At 46.7% G+C, this 18,465-nt stretch overlaps 1 protein-coding gene and 1 non-coding gene across 4 annotated transcripts; both read right to left on the reverse strand.

Moving 5' to 3' along the window:
* Positions 1–334: 334 nt before the first annotated feature.
* Positions 335–13,896, reverse strand: FAIM (Fas apoptotic inhibitory molecule). 3 transcript variants are annotated; one of them, XM_049775899.1, is made up of 6 exons: positions 13,806–13,896; positions 7,660–7,718; positions 6,156–6,288; positions 4,890–5,118; positions 2,675–2,724; positions 335–944 (listed from the first exon to the last, which is right to left on the reverse strand). In XM_049775899.1, the coding sequence occupies exons 2-6, from the start codon at positions 7,701–7,703 to the stop codon at positions 795–797; spliced, it is 606 nt and encodes a 201-aa protein (XP_049631856.1). In that variant the 5' UTR covers positions 7,704–7,718; positions 13,806–13,896; the 3' UTR covers positions 335–794. The 3 variants fall into 3 exon arrangements, with proteins under 3 accessions (XP_049631856.1, XP_049631854.1, XP_049631857.1); XM_049775897.1 differs by lacking the exon at positions 13,806–13,896 and adding an exon at positions 13,146–13,275; XM_049775900.1 differs by lacking the exons at positions 7,660–7,718; positions 13,806–13,896 and adding an exon at positions 13,146–13,275.
* On the reverse strand, positions 4,492–4,597 carry LOC126013048 (U6 spliceosomal RNA). Its single transcript, XR_007497384.1, has one exon. It is a non-coding gene; the product is annotated as a U6 spliceosomal RNA (small nuclear RNA).
* Positions 13,897–18,465: the final 4,569 nt, after the last annotated feature.

The following is an 18,465-nucleotide window of genomic DNA, read 5'->3' on the forward strand; positions in this document are numbered from 1 at the left end:
ACTAAGGGGTTACTCCTGGCTATGCGCTCACAAATCGCTCCTGGCTTGGGGGACCATATGGGTCACCGGGGAATCGAACCACGGCCCTTCCTAGGCTAGCACTGGCAAAGCATACGCCTTATCGCTTGCACCACCACTCCAGTCCCAAAAGAAAACATTTCTCCTCTTTCTCTAGGTTAGCTAATTATGTATGAACGAACAGCTTTAAACAAAAGAGACGCCTTTACTATGTACACAGACCAAGAATGTAAAGCATTATTTTCTAGAGACAAGAAGCAGCTGCAGTTTTATTATGGTGTTTATTTTTTTTATTATGGTGTTTATTATAGTAAAAAGTGCCTCTTAGTAAAACATTAGTGATTTTTGAGGCCAGAGAGATAGCACAGTGGTAGGGCATTTGCCTTGCATGCTGCCAACCCAGGAGGGACCCAAGTTTGATCCTTGGCATCCCATATGGTTCCCTGAGTCTGCCAGGAATGATTCCTGAGTGCAGAGCCAGGAGTAAGCCCTGAACCCCGGTTGGTGTGGACCCACCCCCAAAAAAAGTGATTTTGGTTCACATCTTGTTTTTCATTTGATTCGAAAATATCTTTGCTATATACAAAATAAATTGCAATTTTTATGATTCACATAATTTTCCCCCACTCCTGGCTCTGGGAACATTAGTTTCCAGTAATTAAAAAATAAAACCCTGGCCAACTAAGTCTACCAAGAATTCTATACCGAACACATTTTATCGCCACAGTAATTTCCAAGTCCTGATCCTGACTTCCTCAGATTAGGTTAGCAGGGACTCACTCCAGAAACTCCGGGACTTCTCTGTTGTCTACGATGAGTGTGTGGATGATTCCTTCCCTTCTCTTGCCACTGCTCACAGCTTTGATGCAGCAGTCATGGTTCCCAATTTGAAAGTGAGTTTCGGTCCCATCATCTACAAACTCACCCTAGGCCAACAGTGGGGCAAGAAAAGGGGTTAGTGTTCTTTCTAGGAACTCTGACTCGTCTCTACTGCCTGAACACCACTGAAGGAGAAGTAACTGGTGACATCTTCGTGAAATGCTCAGCTTTGCAAAACTGACATTCAGAAGCTTTTACCTGCCTGCTAAGAAGTGAAGATTTCTTAATTCCCTGGCAAAGAGAAGAACCTGCAGCAGGGAAGGAGGCCTGCTCCAACCTATTCCTAGCTCCCTCCTGCCCAGCAGTTCTTTCTGGGAGTAACAGCAGATCTTTCTGGGAGTAACAGCAGAAACTGTAGAAACTGCACTAAGAGTGGCTCTTGGCCCTGTAATATGGAGACTCACTAAAAGGAAGAGAGGTCAGATTTTGTGGACAATACGCAGAGGAGAAGGCCAGAACTCGGTGGTGCTGGCAGGCACAGCATCTTGGTGACTGGCACTGCATTTGAGATGGGAAGACAAGATCCAGCCTGGGGCAGCCAGAGCAGGTGAGTTCCACACTTTAGGCTTTCCTGCCACAGTAGCTGAGTTACAATGATGAGGCAGCTGCACCATTACTTTCAACCTCCTTCATCCATTCCAAACCTCTGTTTGAGGGAGGAAGGGAAGGTGGGCAGGAGGGAATAAGTTAGAAACTGGTGTCTGTCAGCTAGAGAAGTGGAGAGGACAGCAGCAGGAAGGCAGCCAGGAGGGACCCCCAAAATGTAGACTCCCTGCTCTGAGAGCCTCTGGATAAAGAAAATTCAGGACTGAGAAGCTGGGAAGATACTGAATTGAATTGAGCACTGAGTACATTGAAGTCTGGGTACACTGCCTTCCTGGGGCCCATAGCAGTGAACGAACTAGAGAATAGGCCCAGGTTTGACCCCTGAACATGGCCTCGAGTGTCCTCTACCCCAAGTTGGAGAAACCCTTGAGGACTGCTGCATGTCCCTCTCCAAAAAAGGCCCCCAAAAGGCCCTTTGCACCAGGAAGAGAAAAACCACATTCGATTTGGGGGTATTTCCCATGACCACACTAGTGACAGGAATGGGGGTCAATGGCTGCATCAAGGCAAAGGAAACACCCCTCTCGGCACTGTGACCTTCTCAGTCTCCAGCTTCCCCTCAGAGCTCCCTTATTCCTGCCTGCAGGTGCTGAGAGCAGAGGCTGAGCCCCAGGGCATCTACCCAGGGACTTAGAGGTTGTGGGCTGGGCTCATGAGCCAGGACAGCCTCCCTGCCTAGGCGCTTCTCATCGACAAATTGCACCATGATGGTGCCCTTTGCTACCTGGTCATCCCACACTGGGTATATTCTATCACCTCTTACTCCCACCCCCATAATTTGCTTCTAGGATAGGATCATTTGTTCTGAACAACTGAGGTAAGGATTTCCTATTCATAAAGTCGCCTGTGGGGCCAGAGAGAGGGATCACTCCTGAGCACCACAGGGAGTAGCTTCCAAACAGATCAACGGGGGGACTTAGCAAGTTCCTGGGTGATGAGATCTGGGATAAAGCTGTGAACAGGTTGAGTGCCAGCCTTTGTGGGGGTGGGCATATCTTCTCTTCTAGGGAAGAAAGGACAGTGAGATGGGGATCTGGAGTTGGCACCTGTGGTCTGTTAGGGTGTTAAATACTATCACCTGGGTTGCCTCTGCAATCTGCCCATTAGGAAGCACAGTAACTTTTCAGGGGGCTCCCTGTTTGGTGCTGAGAAGGGTGGGAAGATCACTTACTGCTGTCTCCATCTTTTTGCCATTGCTCCACACGTCCATTGTGTCCTTCTCTGCAAAAGCAACAAGATGCAAGCATTAGTTGGTGGTGCAGAGGGCAAGCTAACTCTTGCTGTTACATTACCAAGCGGAATGGTTGGCTTTCTATAACGCTACTCATTTTTCCAAAACTCAGTGCCTGTTGAGACTTTGAAATTTCTTTAAATTTGTTCCTTATTTTATCTTGGGGGGTCACACCTGGCTGTGCTAGGGATAATTCCTGGTGGTGCTCAGGGACCCATCAGTGGTGACAGGAATCACACAAGGGTCATAATGCAGGGTCAGCTTAACCAGGTACAGCCTTAACCGTGTATCTATGAGTCTTATTATGGTGCTGACTCTTTGTTGATAGACAGAATCAAAATGAGATGGTCTCTTAGGAGCGAGATCCCTGGTTCCCCAACACTGATGAGAAACAGACCCAGCCCTCCCTGCCATAGACACAGCCATGCAGATGAGCTCCAGCCCTAGTAACCAATGTTTCCCAGGCCTCCCACACTGCCCAACTGGAAAAGGACATGAAGAGACCAAAAGGCTCTCACAGAGCCATGTATGCAGCTACCCACTAGCCTGCGTGTGCTCAGTGGGCAGCCCAGACCTTATACAGCTTCCATTCTGCTTTGGGGGAAATGAAAACCACGCAGAAGAAAACACTGGTTAGCCAAGGAACTGCACCATATGTAGGGAAACCCAACACCATGTATCTGTGCCTGTGCCAGCCTCAGCTCACTTCAAAAGGCGTGTATAGGCCCGGGCACATGCATGTGAGGGAACAGGTCACTAGGAGTAGCCTGAGAGCTTAGTGCACTCAGCATTCCCATGTTTCCCAGAGCCTGCCAGCGATTTCTGAGTGCAGAGCCAGGAGTAGCCCCTGAGCACTGTCTGGTATGGCCCCAAAACAACCACCAAAAATACCTATTGCCACATAGTGAAAATGTCCTCCTCACTGATGACTTTTTTTTTTGGATTTTGGTTTTCGGGTCACACCTGGAGGCGCTCAGGAGTTAATTCTGGCTCTGCACTCAGAAATTGCTCCTAGCAGGCTCGAGGGGTTATATGGGATGCCAGATTCAAATCACCGTTCTGCCGTATGCAAGGCAAATGCCCTACCGCTGTGCTATCTCTCTGGCCCCCTCACTGATGACTCTTAAACTTCTAGTGGCCTTTAGACATGCTTCAAAGAGCACAATCAAATAACAAATATCATTGCCTACATTTCTTTAGTTCATGGTTATAATCTTTAAATCCATCACTATAAAACCTGGTGCTCATCTATTTTAGATACACACCAGTTGATAAAATAAAGATACTGGGTCAGAGAGAAAGTACAATGGAGAGGGCATTTGCATGTGGCTGACCTGGGTTCTATCCTTGGTATCCCATATGGTTCCCTGTGCACTACCAGGAGTAATTTCTGAGCACATCCAGGAGTGACCCCTCAGCACTACCAAGTGTGACCCAAAAATAAGCAAGCAAACAAAAAACACAAAAATAATGCAAGATAGATTGGTGGCATAGTACAGTGGGAAGGATGCTTGCCTTGCACACAGCAGACATGGGTTTGAAACCCCCCTCCCCAGCACTCCAGAGGTCCCCTGAGAACTGCTAGGATGATCCCTGAGTGCAAAGCCAGGGGGGAGTCCTGAGCACAGCTAGGCGTGGCCCAAAAGAAAGTGTACAGAGCCAGATTGATAACACAGAGTGTAGGGTGTTTGCCTTGCATGCAGCCCACCCAGGTTTTTGTTTTGTTTTGTTTTTTCTCTTTATTTTTTTTCTTTTAAAAAAATATGGAATGCTTCATGAATTTGCATGTCATCCTTGTGCAGGGGCCATGCTAATCTTCTCTGTATCATTCCATTTTAGTATATGTGCTGCCGAAGCGAGCATCCCACCCAGGTTTGATTCCTGGTATCCCATATGGTCCCCTGAGCCTGCCAAAAGAGATTTCTGAGTGCAGAGCCAGGAGTAACTCTGAGCATCACCAGGTGTGGCCCAAAATACAAAAAAAAGAAAGAAAAAAGTACATCATTCACACAGGACACCTCAGAAATACAACTGCCATAAACACATTTCCCTACTCAGAGCTGCAGTCAGAGGCCTGGAAGTCAGGCTGAGGAGGGGCTCTCATTCCCCAGCAGTGCACAGGGCCAGCTGGGGCTGCAGAAATGCCACCACTTACCCAGCACTACTCGCACATCCTCCCCATCCAAGTGCAGTATCCAGGTGTTGGTGGTTTTCGATCTGTTCTCCAAATACTTCTTGAGACTTTTACCATCAATTTCCAGAGTATATTCATAAGCCAAACCACTGACCGCATCTATTTTTATGGTGGCTTTGGTCTGTGCAGCTCCAACACAGAAAGTCTCTTTGCCCACTAATTTGAACATCCATTCTTTCCTTATCTCCTCCTAGGGAAGAAAATACAAGCATTGAAGACAGAGTAGGTCAGGGGTGGTGAACAAGTTCGACACAAAGAGCCAAAATTTTAAACTGTGAGAGTCAGAGAGCCACACCACATAGTGACCTGCCAAAACAGACAAACACACAAAAGCATATAATTTTAACAATAATCTATTAAACACATATTGCATTTTGCCATTTTGAGTGAGGGTAAAAACCCTGCAGTGATGGTGAGGGTGTGCTGTGTCCTCCACTCTAAGAACTCAAGACAAGATGTGACCCAACATGTGACACTCGGGTGCCCCCTCCCCCCCTGGCCCGTGCAGTTGTTTCCGAGGGATGGGAGATGGGAGGATGCAGCCTGGGGGCGGGACTACTCGCTCAGAGATCTCTCCTCAGAGGTCCCTCCTCAGAAGCAGCAGAACAAAATCAAACTTGGCAAAGAGCCACAGTATACAAGGTAATTATAAGAGACAAAGAGCCACATTCATTTTGGCCAGGAGCCGCATACAGCTCAAGAGCCGTGTGTTCGCCACCCTTGGAGTAGGTTAATTACATGTAATAGTTAATAAGACAAATAGATTTTGGGTTTCTCATTTCAGATATTTTTTCTTTATACATAAATTACAGCTTCAGTGGAATATTTGGAATAAATAAGCCTTAGCATATATTCAAAAGAATACTGCTATTATTAAAAAGTCACTTTAGACAGCTTTAAGCTTTTCCTATAATGCTGCTTTATTGCATAAAAAAATTGAGATTCAAGGCCAAAGAGATAGTACAGCAGGTAGACACTTGCCTTACATACACTGACATGGGTTCAAGACCCTTTCAACCTCATATGATTCAACAACTCACCAGGAGTGATCCCTGAGTACAGAGTCAGGAGTAAGGCTTTGAGCACTGCTGGGTGTGATCCTAAACAAAACAATCAACCCCCCACCCATATAAAGATCACTTCTTTACACGTGTCTGGGATTGACACATGTGAAGAAGCTAATGGAACATGATTTTGTCTCTATAGCAGAACTGAGAGCTCTCCTACCTTCCCATCCACATATACCACACGTTTGCCTGATGTGGTTCCATGTTCAAATTCAATCTTATGGATGCCATCACTTAAAGCAACTTCCCAAACAGCCACAAGATCTGACATCTTTTCCAGGCTATAAGGAGGGCTAAGGGAATAAAATTTAACAATTATAATGGGCAAAAATGCAGAGATATAACCTACTATTACATTATTAGAGTAAAATAATAAATTACTCCTAAGATGAAGATAAAAGCACTAAATGACAAAATACAAAAGTTAAATTGCATAAGGAATTCTATGAATGGTACATCTTCTCTCTCTTCTTCACTGTTCCTTTAAGATGAAATGGTTGTATACATGGTACAGTCAGGGAATTCCCAACAAAGTCACCTCGACAGTAATATGATTAAGTTTATCCAATTAGTGTTCTAAGCTGGGCTACAGAATGTTTGTAAAGGTCAGGGAAAATAATCTACTTCCTCCCTCCATTTAGAAATATACTACTTAAAATGCTTTAAAATATTAAATTGCTTAAAATATTAAGAATATTTAATATCATACCCATCACTTTCACTATTTAATATCCTGACCAATCCTACATAAACAAGTACTACCTACACTCATTCCATATTAACTTATAGAAACTTTAATAACTTTAAAAGAAAGAGTCAAATTTGTTATACTAAAATTGAGAAAAAGAGAAGTTCTGGGGAAAATTTCCCATGACAGACATAAAAATGTTAAAAGATAATAGAACATATGTCCAAATTCCAACAATTTATTTGTTTGGGGGCCATGTCAACAGTGCTCAGGGATCGGGCCTAGTAGGAGACTGAATCAGAGTAAGCAAAGTGTAAGAAAGTATCCTATTCAGTAGCCTGAAAATTCTTAATTAAAAAAATTCTGATTTGCTATGAGTTTCTGGTCCAACTTAAATGCAGTTATTGATAATGAAATTTCCTATCTAAGGCATAAAAAGTATTTGGATATTGATCTAGATTGTTAGCCTTGAGAGAAGCAATATTATAGTCATAATGATTATTATACTTATACTTAGATGAAACTGGTCACTGTGGGAGAAATTTTGCGTAGACTCCTACCCTGTGAGATGGATCTATTATTATTTATGTTTGATATATAAGGAAACAGACTGACTGGCTAGGGGCTGGTCCAAGGCCACAATAACAGCAAGCATAGGAGATGTAAACCTTGGATCCAAAGCCTTACCATCCTGTTCTTTGTTCACCCTTCTCTTCCTTTCATACTTGAAACATTTTGAAGTGATACCACTAAGCCATGGGAACAGACTTCTCAGGTCCTAATCCATTAGGATAGGGAGCCTTGTAGTGGGCCCCCTTTATGCTTGCTAATATCTATCAACCTTATTCTAAGCGACAGGACAGCTTCGGCAACTTGACAAAATGCGTCCTTGAAAAAGGCAGCATAACTCTTGTGAATAATCAAAACAATCCTGACTGTTTGAAATGTTACTTTTATTGCAATGCAAGACAGTTACCTTTCGTCTTCTTCAAAGATTGGACTGTCATCTCCAGATGCCATGGTTACCAAAAGAGTCTTTAATCCAATTAGCAGGCAGGAAAGAGAAAAGCATAATTGCAGCAAAGAAAGGTTGAGAGCAACAAAGAAGACCTCTACACAGGGTTTTCTAATTTTGAGATACAGAGCTTCAATTGTATGCAGTTTCTGATAGACTAGTGGGGTTATTTTTCCCCCTTTTTTTGTATTTTATTTTTCAAACATGTATTTACTTGGGCCAGAGAGATAGCACAGTGGCAGGATGTTTACCTGGCCTGTGGCCAACCAGGAGGGACTCAGTTCAATTTCTGGCATCCCATATGGTCCCCAGTCTGCTGGGGCGATTTCTGAATGCAGAATCAGAAGTAACCCCTGAGCACCACTGGGTGTGGCCCAAAAATCAATTAATCGCTCAATCAATAAAGTTTTTTTAATGTATTTACTTAATTGATAATGAAACAGCTTACATACAATAGAATTGCAACCCTGAAGTTTTCAAAGAATCAAGTAAAACATGAATGAATGCTATTTTCCCAATATGGGTTTCTACTATCCAAAATGCAGAGGATAAACTCTAGTTTGTTTCAGGACTATATCTCATCAGAGCTGCGAAAAAATTAGGGCTTCTCTGGGGCCCAGATGCATAAGACACTGCCAGGCCATAAGGTGGAAAATCAGGGAAGAAATACAGCAGAAAGTGGGAGGCAAACAGGATGTACCATCTCAGAGCTTCAGTGTTACTGGGTAGAAACAAACTTCAAATGGGATTTCCAGTTTAATCTGAGCAAGCTGTATTGTGGTGGCAGACATCGACATATACATATATATATATATATATATATGGTGTATATATATGTATATATATATATATATGGCATATACCATATATATGGTATATTTTATTTATTTATTTTGGTTTTGGGGGCCAAAATTAGTGCTGCTTAGGGATTACTACTGGTTCTACACTCAGGAATCACTCCTGGTCTGCTTGGGAGCTATATGAGACCTAATTCAGGTTGGTCACTGCATGCGCTCTGACTCCTATATATTAATTTTTTTCATTTTAGATCAATCCAAAGGAATGTTGAGTTTGCAGGAAGCCGACAGGCATATGTAAATTTGCTTATTAAGAGCAAACCTGGGGGGCCGGGCGGTGGCGCTAAAGGTAAGGTGCCTGCCTTGCCTGCGCTAGCCTTGGACGGACCGCGGTTCGATCCCCCGGTGTCCCGTATGGTCCCCCAAGCCAGGAGCAACTTCTGAGCACATAGCCAGGAGTAACCCCTGAGTGTTACCGGATGTGGCCCAAAAACCAAAAAAAAAAAAAAAGAGCAAACCTGGGGCCGGAGAGATAGCACAGCGGCATTTGCCTTGCAAGCAGCCAATCCAGGACCTTAAGGTGGTTGGTTCGAATCCCAGCATCCCATATGGTCCCCCCGTGCCTGCCAGGAGCTATTTTTGAACAGATAGCCAGGAGTAACCCCTGAGCACCACCGGGTGTGGTCCAAAAACCAAGAGAAAAAAAAAAAAGAGCAAACTTGGGGCTGGAGAGATAGCATGGAGGTAGGGTGTTTATTTGCCTTGCATGCAGAAGGACGGTGGTTTGAATCCCGGCATCCCATATGGTCCCCTGTGCCTGACAGGGGCAATTTCTGAGCATAGAGTGAAGAATAACCCCTGAGAGCTGCCGGGTGTGACCCAAAAACAAACAAACAAACAAAAGAGCAAACTTAATTACCCACTGACTTAAGCTCATGTAAATCCACAGAGGATTCACAGTTGCTCAGGTCACTAGCTGGGTTCAGGCCAGCACTACAGCTAATATTATGAAATAAACAAACTGGCTGTGACACTCATTCAGTTTTGCAGAAGCAATGTGACTCACATGCACAGGAAACCACCCACCTTTTATTTGACTACATGGAACTAATTGGTGTAGCTTGGCAAACCTGAGAAACAAATGCTTTCTGCTGCCCAGGTGAAACCAGCCTTGCCTTCGCCCAAAGAGATGCCCAAGGGAGATCTCTCTTGAAAACAAGAGCATGGGGCCAGAGCAATAGCACAGTGGTAGGGCATTTGCCTTGTGCAAAAACCCAGCATGGACGGACCTGGATTCGATCCCAAGCATCCCATATGGTGCCCTGAACCTGCCAGGAGATATTTTTGAGTGCAGAGCCAGGAGTAAAACCTGAGCGTTGCCAGGTGTAGCCCAAAACCAACCAAACAAAAGAAAACAAGAGCTTACCTTTGGCTGGAAACAATCCAAAGTCACGTGTGTTTGTGTGTGTGTATGTGTGTGTGTGTGTGTTTGTGTGTGTGAATGACAAGACTGATACCCATAAAAGCAATTCAAAGAAAAGCTAAGAATTTTAGAATGAAAACTAGATATAGGTTCAGAAACACTTTTACTGAAAAGAAAACTCTCTTTAAATGAGCAGTCCTCAAATGTGTGGGTTTTCTATTCTTCTGAAACCCTGAGCTGTGAGAGAGGAGGGTTTCCAGCATGTCTAAAAGCAGCACTTACACAGCCAGAGAGAAAGCTGAGCCAAGCAACAGAAATTTGGATAAAGCATCCTTTGCAAGTCAGAACGCAAGTGGGTGTTTCAAATTTTGCTTTCAACTTGAAGAGATTCCAGAAAGTTCACTAATTCAAACCTGGTAGAATTGCTCAACTTTCCAGGAGAAGGAACTCCAAATATGATCACAATGAGTAAAAACACAGTACTATCTAAATTAATCATTTTTATAAAGAGCTATAAAAGACAACACACAATATTTAGGGGTGGATTTGTTTGCAGTATTAGGGATTGAAGCCAGGACCCCAAAGTTCTGGTGCATGAGAGTTAATATCACATTGAATTTCCCCCTCTTTAAACTATCAGCAGTCATTCACACATGCAACATTTATTTGTGGTGTATCTGTTATGATGATCAAAAGTTTTGGAATTAGACAGTGGTAATAACTATAAAATGTATGCTATTCTTTTTTTATTCTTATTTTTTTTGGTTTTTTTTGGCCACATCCGGTAACGCTCAGGGGTTACTCCTGGCTACGTGCTCCGAAATCGCTCCTGGCTTGGGGGACCATATGGGATGCCAGGGAACTGAACCGCAATCAGTCCTAAGTTAGTGTGTGCAAGGCAGATGCCCTACCGCTTGCGTCACTGCTCCAGCCCTGTATGACTATTCTTTTTTTTTTTTTTTTGGTTTTTCGGGCCACACCCGTTTGATGCTCAGGGGTTACTCCTGGCTAAGTGCTCAGAAATTGCCCCTGGCTTGGGGGGGACCATATGGGATGCCGGGGGATCGAACCGTGGTCCTTCTTTGGGTAGCGCTTGCAAGGTAGACACCTTACCTCTAGCGCCACCTCGCCGGCCCCTGTATGACTATACTTAATGCCACTGAACTGTACACTTGGTTAGAAAAGCCAATTTTGGTATAGATATTTTTACCCCAATTTGAAAAAAAAATCAATAACATACTATTCTAAAATCAATGAATCATATACTTTAAAAGGACAAAATATTTTTAAAAATATGACAATATGGTGCCGGAGAGATAGCATGGAGGTAAGGCGTTTGCCTTTCATGCAGGAGGTCATCGGTTCGAATCCCGGCGTCCCATATGCTCCCCCGTGCCTGCCAGGAGCAATTTCTGAGCCTGGAGCCAGGAATAGCCCCTGAGCACTGCTGGTGTGACCCTAAAACCACACACACACACACACAAAAAAAAATTGACAATATGAGATAGTAGGACTTTAAAATTTTAGGGGGGGGGTGTCACACCCGGCAGCGCTCAGGAATTACTCCTGGCTCTACACTCAGAAATCATTCCTGGCAGGCTCGGGGGACCATATGAGACGCCGGGATCGAACCACCGTCCTTCTGCATGCAAGGAAAACACCCTACCTCTATGCTATCTCTGTGGTCTCACCACACGGATCATTTTTGCAGATTGTATCTGCTTAACACAAGACCCAATCTAAATTAATCTTGCATTGCAGTAATTATCAGTGATGTCTACTAGGATCTGATCCAGATGGGATTCTCAAAGAAGAGTCCTGAGGCTGGACTGAGAGTATAGTGTCAGGGTGCTGGCCTTGCACGTAGCTCATCTGGTTGGATCCCGGGCACTGCAAATGATCCCCAGGGCTTGCAGGAATGATCTCAGAGCACAGAGCCAGGAGTAAACTCTGAGCACCACCACAAAAGTGTCGAAGCCCGGGGCCAGAGCAATAGCGCAGCGGTAGGCCATTTGACTTACACATAGCTGACCCAGGATGGACCTGCCAGCCAGGTGTGCCCCCCCCCCCAAAAAAAAAAAGTGTCCTTGGAAAGGGAGCAGGAGAAAGATACTCCTCCCTACCCAACCCAGGACTTCGGTTTAAAATTTAGGTCCAGAGAGGACTTAAATCTACCATCATTCTCTTTTGTTTTGATTTTTGGTATTTTAGGTTACACGGTGCTCAGTGCCTGTTCCTGGCTCAAAGTGACCCCTGACGGTGCTCTGGGAATCCTGGATGAGCAGCAGCAGCTGCTCAGAAGTTAGCCTCGGGCCCAGAGAAATAGCACAGCGGCGTTTGCCTTGCAAGCAGCCGATCCAGGACCAAAGGTGGTTGGTTCGAATCCCGGTGTCCCATATGGTCCCCCGTGCCTGCCAGGAGCTATTTCTGAGCAGACAGCCAGAAGTAACCCCTGAGCAAGGCCGGGTGTGGCCCCAAAAAAAAACCAAAACAACAAACAAACAAACAAACAAAAAATAGAAGTTAGCCTCCCTCCTGTGCTCTCCAGTTCGTGTTAGGGCGCCTGACTGGCACGTGGTGAACCCAGATTTGATCCCCAGCGTCCCGCCTGCTTCCTGAGCACAAAGTCAGGAGTAACCCCTGAGCATCGCTGGGAGTAGCTAGTGCCAACATAAGTCATATTAAAATAGACGCAAAATAGAACCAGCAAATCATGATCCGGCTGCTCGTGGAGCTCCATCCAAGGCACAGTGTGCGCACCGGGCGTTTCCGTCGAGCTGGTGGGTCCCAAGCTCCTCGAGCGGGGCCGGCGGGACCAGGGCAGCGGCCACGCGGGGACCGATCGCGGGTGCTCCACGAGCCCGGAGGACCCCCAGGACCGTTGTGCGCGCCCGCAGACGCGCCTCCGCCACGGTCCGCCCTCGGGGCTCCCGGTCAGCGAAGGGCGGCGCCGCGCGGGCGCTCCCCGTCCCGTTCCCCCCCCCCCCCAACCCTTCGCCCCGGACCCCGTAGCGGCGCAGGAACGCCCAGAGAGAGCCGCGGCGGTTCTCCAGGCTCCGAGCGCGCGTTCCGGTCCGGATCTGCGGAGGCACCTGCGAGCAGCCCAGGGACGCTCCACCGGGCGGGGACCCCGGAGCTGCGCCGCGGCCCTCACCTCCGCGCCGAGACCCGGCCGGCCCCGCAGCCGCCCGCCCCGCCCGCCCGCCGTCCCTCCGCACCCGGCTCACCGCGGGGCTCGGACCCGCCGCCTGCGATCGCGGGGAACGTCGCCGGAGCCGCCGGAGCCTCGGAGCCGCGGCCGCACCAGGCCTCCGGGGGCGGCGGGGCCGAGGGGCCGATCCGGGCCGAGCGCTCGGGCTTCCGGGGCGGGCGGGGCCGGACCTCCCCTGGGCTCCCACCGTGGGGCTCCCCCGGGCCGCGGCCACCCGTGGCCGCCCCGCCCCGCCTCCGCGCGCGCCCTGCGCCTGCCGCTGGGCCTCCGCTCGCACCCGCGTCCTCCCGCCGCCCGTCCCCACGCGACGCGACGCGACCCGGGCCCTTAAGTGTCCAGCTTCAGGGGTCCGTGGTCCGGTCCCGGCGGGTGGCCCTGCCCGGGAGATAGATGCCCGCTCGGGCCCCCAACTCGAGGCCGAGCTGGTTCCGGAAATAGCCCGCACCCCCTCCCCACAAGCCCGCCTGGCGTCTCCCCTGCAGAGTAGCCTCCGCTCGGCGTCTTTATTGGCGGCTGGGGGTGTTTGGGGTTAACCCCAGCGGTGCTCACGGAGTCTTCCTGGCTCTGCGCTGAGAAGTGACCCCTGGATGGGGCCCTGCTCTGTCTCTGGAGATGGTCCCCTGCGTGCCAGATAGTGACCCTGATCTGTGCCACTTTTGTTCGGGGTATCACTTACTAGTTAGTACGTTGTGATCCAGAAGGCAGAGCTTGTGACAGTTGGGTTCTCTTTGGGCTCCCACATCTGCAGGGTCCTAGGAGGATCCACACACACTGTCAAAAAAAGGAGTAAAAAGCTGATTGGGGGTAATGCTTTAAGTAGCCTGGGGTTTTCATATCTCCTCCCCCGCCCCATTTTTAGTTTTTTGTTTTTGGGATCACACCAAACAGTCCATAGCTACTTACTCCTGGCTTTGCACTCAAGAATTACTCCTGGTCCATCTTCTGGGGACCATATGGTGTGCTGGGGTTCGAACCCAGCTCGACCACTGCTGGACTCTCTCCAATTATATTCGTAATTGTCCATGTCTGTATAGTTCTCCCTTTGAAAATGAATTGTTAAAGGTTAAAGAGGTTAAAGGGCTGAGCTCATGATTTGTATGCAGGAGGCCCTTGCCTAAGCCTTATTAGCATCACATGGTGTTTAGAGCATTACCAGCAATGGCCCCCCAAGCATAGAGTTGGAGAGGCCCTGAGCAGAGTGTTATCCCCTCAAAAGAAAGGGAGAAATTGGGACCAGAGAGTAAGTGCCCCCCCCCAAAAATAAAGAAATTGTTTTAAAATTTTCTGAATCTAATTAAATTTGTTTGTGTGCTACACCTAGCAATGCTCAGGGTTTACTCCTGGTCCTGTACTTAGGGATCACTCCTGGCAATGCGGAGGGACCATATGGAATGCGGGGATTGAACCTATGTCAGCTCTGTCCAAGGCAAGGACCTTACCCACTGTACTATCTCTCTGGCCCTTAAAACAAGTTTTATTACACTTAAAAAAACAACAACCACCTTTATTTATTTATTTGTTTATTTAATTATTTTGGTTTTTGGGTCACACTTGGCAATGCTCAGAGGCATGGCAATGCTAGTTCTACATTCAGAAATAGCTCCATGGGGCTGGAGAGATAGCATGGGGCCAGAGAGGTAGGGCATTTGCCTTGCATGCCTTGCATGCAGAAGGATGATGGTTTGAATCCCAGCATCCCATATGGTCCCCGTGCCTGCCAGGAGTGATTTCTGAGGGTAGAGCCAGGAGTAACCCCTGAGTGCTGCTGGGTATGACCCAAAAACCAAAAAAAGAAGAAAAAAAGTAGCTCCTGGCAGGCTAGGGGGACCATATAGGATGCCAGGTATTGAACCCTAGTCGGCCACATGCAAAGCAAACACCCTACCTGCTGTGTTATTGCTCTTGCCGTCAACCCTCAGTTTTAAGCCTGTGTGTTCCCTCTGATTCCTATCCCCACTTAGTGCCACCCAAAATAACTTTGGACCACAGCCTTCTAGCCACTCTGCCATTTAATTAGTCCAGACCTCCATATGAATCCAAGTTCAAAATTTTAATTTCTTATGTAAAGATGTCTTTAATCTAGATTTTGGACCAACCCAAGTCAGGAGTGCTCAGAGTTTATTCATGACTCTGCTCAGGGATCACTCCTGGAGATACTCAGGGGACCACATGGGGTACTGGGGATCAAACCCAAGTCAGCTATATGTAAGACTTAGTCACTGTACTTCTCTCCAGCCTCTTGAATGTCCTTTTTAAAAATGACATGAATGGAAAATAAAAGAGAGAAATTGCATAATCTGATCCCTACAGAGATAAAACTTTTGTTGTCCTTCAGTATTGATCCAGGGTGACTTGAAGCACATGAAAGAAAGTGGCCCCTGGAGGCTAAAAATTGGCTTAGTGCTTGGGATTCTACCTTTAGTGGGTGTGAGCCAGGATCAGTGCCAGTTGCCATAGTTGTCTGCTGCTTAGACACCGGACTGTGCCTGCCTATACAAACACAGAAATCTGGATGCTCTCCTCCAGGTCAGCCTCTGCACTCCCCAGGGAAGATTGCTCCTGGGTGGTGCTGTTTTGAAAGAATCATGCCTAATACTGAAGTTCCATTCACCAGTAGATCTTTCATCACTTGATTAGTCATAAAAGTGGTAATAAAAGGCCTCTAAAGATAAAGTATATGTGAAGAAGCTAAGAACTGAGCTGGCTTTGCAGACTCTCAAGGTAGAAAAGCAGGACAGTTTCTGAAGAGAAAAGATTTAGGTCCAAATTATCAGAGACAGGTTTGTAGATAATCAAAACCTTCAGTCAGAGCAAAGAGCCAAGCAAGGCAGGCCAGAGACAAATTTCAGTTGGTGAAGATTTTCACACACTGTATCTTGTTTGAGAATTTATAGTGGAGAAGGCCTGGGGATTTTCTCACTGGAAGAGTCGAGTTTCTGAGTTCAATCCCCAACATCTCCCCACTCCCCCCAAAATAAAATCACATATTTTTACCCCCTGGATGTGATCATCATTAAATATTGATTCAATAAGAAGCCAGTAGAAGAAAATATTGCAAATAAAGACCTATTGACTTTTTTTTTTTTTTTTTTTTTTTTTGGTTTTTGGGCCACACCCGGCGGTGCTCAGGGGTTACTCCTGGCTGTCTGCTCAGAAATAGCTCCTGGCAGGCACAGGGGATCATATGGGACACCAGGATTCGAACCAACCACCTTTGGTCCTGGATCGGCTGCTTGCAAGGCAAACACCGCTGTGCTATCTCTCTGGGCCCTGACTTATTTATTATTGTTGTTGTTCTTCTTCATCTTCTTCCTCCCCTCTTCCTCCTCCCCCTTCTTCTCCTTCCCTTCTCCTCTTCCCCTTCTTCTTCCTCCTCCCCCCTCCCCTTTCTCTTCCTCCTCCCTTACCTTCTCCCCCCCCCTTCCTCCTCTTTTTTTTAGGTTTAGTTTGGGGCCACCTCTATTGATATTCAGGGTTTACTTCTGGCTCTGCACTCAGGAAATCATTCCCAGCAGGGCTCAGAGGACCATATGGGATGCTAAGGATTGGCTGCATGCAAGGCAAGTGTGCTCTCTCCATCCCCATAGGCCTATTTCAGCCCCAACACAATATTTTTTGTTGTTGTTTTTGGGTCACACCCCATGGCGCTCAGGAGTTACTCCTGGCTCTGCGCTCAGAAATCACTCCTAGCAGGCACGTGGACCATATGGGATGCCGGGATTTGAATAACCATCTGCCTAGATCGGCTGCGTTTAAGGTGAACTCCTTACCACTATGCTATCTCTCCAGCCCCACTCCCAACACAATATTACCTTCTCTATAAAGGTTACCATTCACAGGGATTTGGTATGTCTTTTTCCAAGTTCATTTTCTTTCTTTAAATGCACAAGTGAAAAAAAAAATAAATGCACAAGTGAATGTTCTTGAGCATTATATGATAGTCACACCTTCTTGTTGTGTTTGTAGAGACCACACCTGGCAATGTAGAGATGGGGAGGAGTTCTGAGGATACAATCCATGGCCTCTTGAGCCTCATCCCCAACTTCAAAACAGTCCCATTTGAAAAAAATTAATTTAAATGGCATTATGAATGATGTGTACAAATTTGGGGGGAGGGCTGGGAATCACACTCAGTGGTGCTCAGGGATTACTTCTGGAAGGCACGGGGGACCATATGGGATGCTAGGATTCGAACCAACCAACCACTGTCTGTCCTGGTCGCTGTGTGCAAGGTAAATGCCCTGCCGCTGTGCTATCTCTCCGGCCCCAGACATCGGCTTATTCTTTAGTATTTCTATTCTCTTTATCCTGTTATTCCATTCTTTGGGGACAACTCATTAAATCATGGCTGGGCCAGAGAGATAGGCAGTAGGATCTTTGCCTTGCATGAGGCCGACCCTGGACAGATATGGGTTCGATCTCTGGCTTCCCATATGGTCCCTTGAGCCTGTCAGGAGTAATTTCTGAGTGAAGAGCCAGGAATAACCCCTGAGCACTGCTGGGTGTGGGCACCCCCCCCCCCAGAAAAATCCATGGCCTAGCAGAATAATGAGCAGCTCTGACCTGTTTTTTCTTACTTGCAGTTTTGAGTCTGGTGGAGGAGGCAGTAAAAAAAAAATGAGCAAAATGGGAGGATGGCTCTGGTCACACCCACTTCCTGGTGTCCATACCCTTGCCTGGTCTTCCCTCGTGTCATAGTCTGGGTCTGTGTGATCTGCTGAGCTTAACAGAAATAACACACCACTTCTAAAATTAGGTTACTTAAAAAAAAAAAGTGTTCCTATATTCCTACTTTACAGTGGGTTTGCAAGTGAGTCCATCAGCTCCAGCTGAATCTAGACATAACTAGCCCTGCTGGCAATAACCTCATGAAAGGTCCTGTCTGGAGACCTCACAAGCAGGTAGGTGGTGGAAGAAGGGGTCTATTCTTTATTCCTCCCATGAATTCAAATTCTTACATGGTGACTGAAGCAAGTGGGTTGGATTAATAAGGAATTCTAAATCTGAATTTAGAATTCAATTTAGAATTGAAAAATCTTTTTTTGTTTTTGGGCCACACCCAGTGGCGCTGAGGGGTTACTCCTGACTCTACACTCAGAAATCACTCTTGCCAGGTTTGGGGGACCATATGGGATGCCGGGAATTAAACCCAGATCGGTCCTGGGTTGGCCTTGTGCATCTCTCCAGCCCCAGAAAAATCTTTAATTTTCTCACAAAGTCCATTTCATATCTTTGTTGTGGAGAAAAACAGAGTTCTGAATCAGGAGGTTTCAGAGTCATTTTGAGAGGTTAGAAATGAAAGGAGATATTTGTATGTATGTGTGTCCATGTAGTGT

The sequence above is a fragment of the Suncus etruscus genome, chromosome 6 (genome assembly GCF_024139225.1).
Source record: "Suncus etruscus isolate mSunEtr1 chromosome 6, mSunEtr1.pri.cur, whole genome shotgun sequence".
Lineage (NCBI taxonomy): Eukaryota > Metazoa > Chordata > Mammalia > Eulipotyphla > Soricidae > Suncus > Suncus etruscus.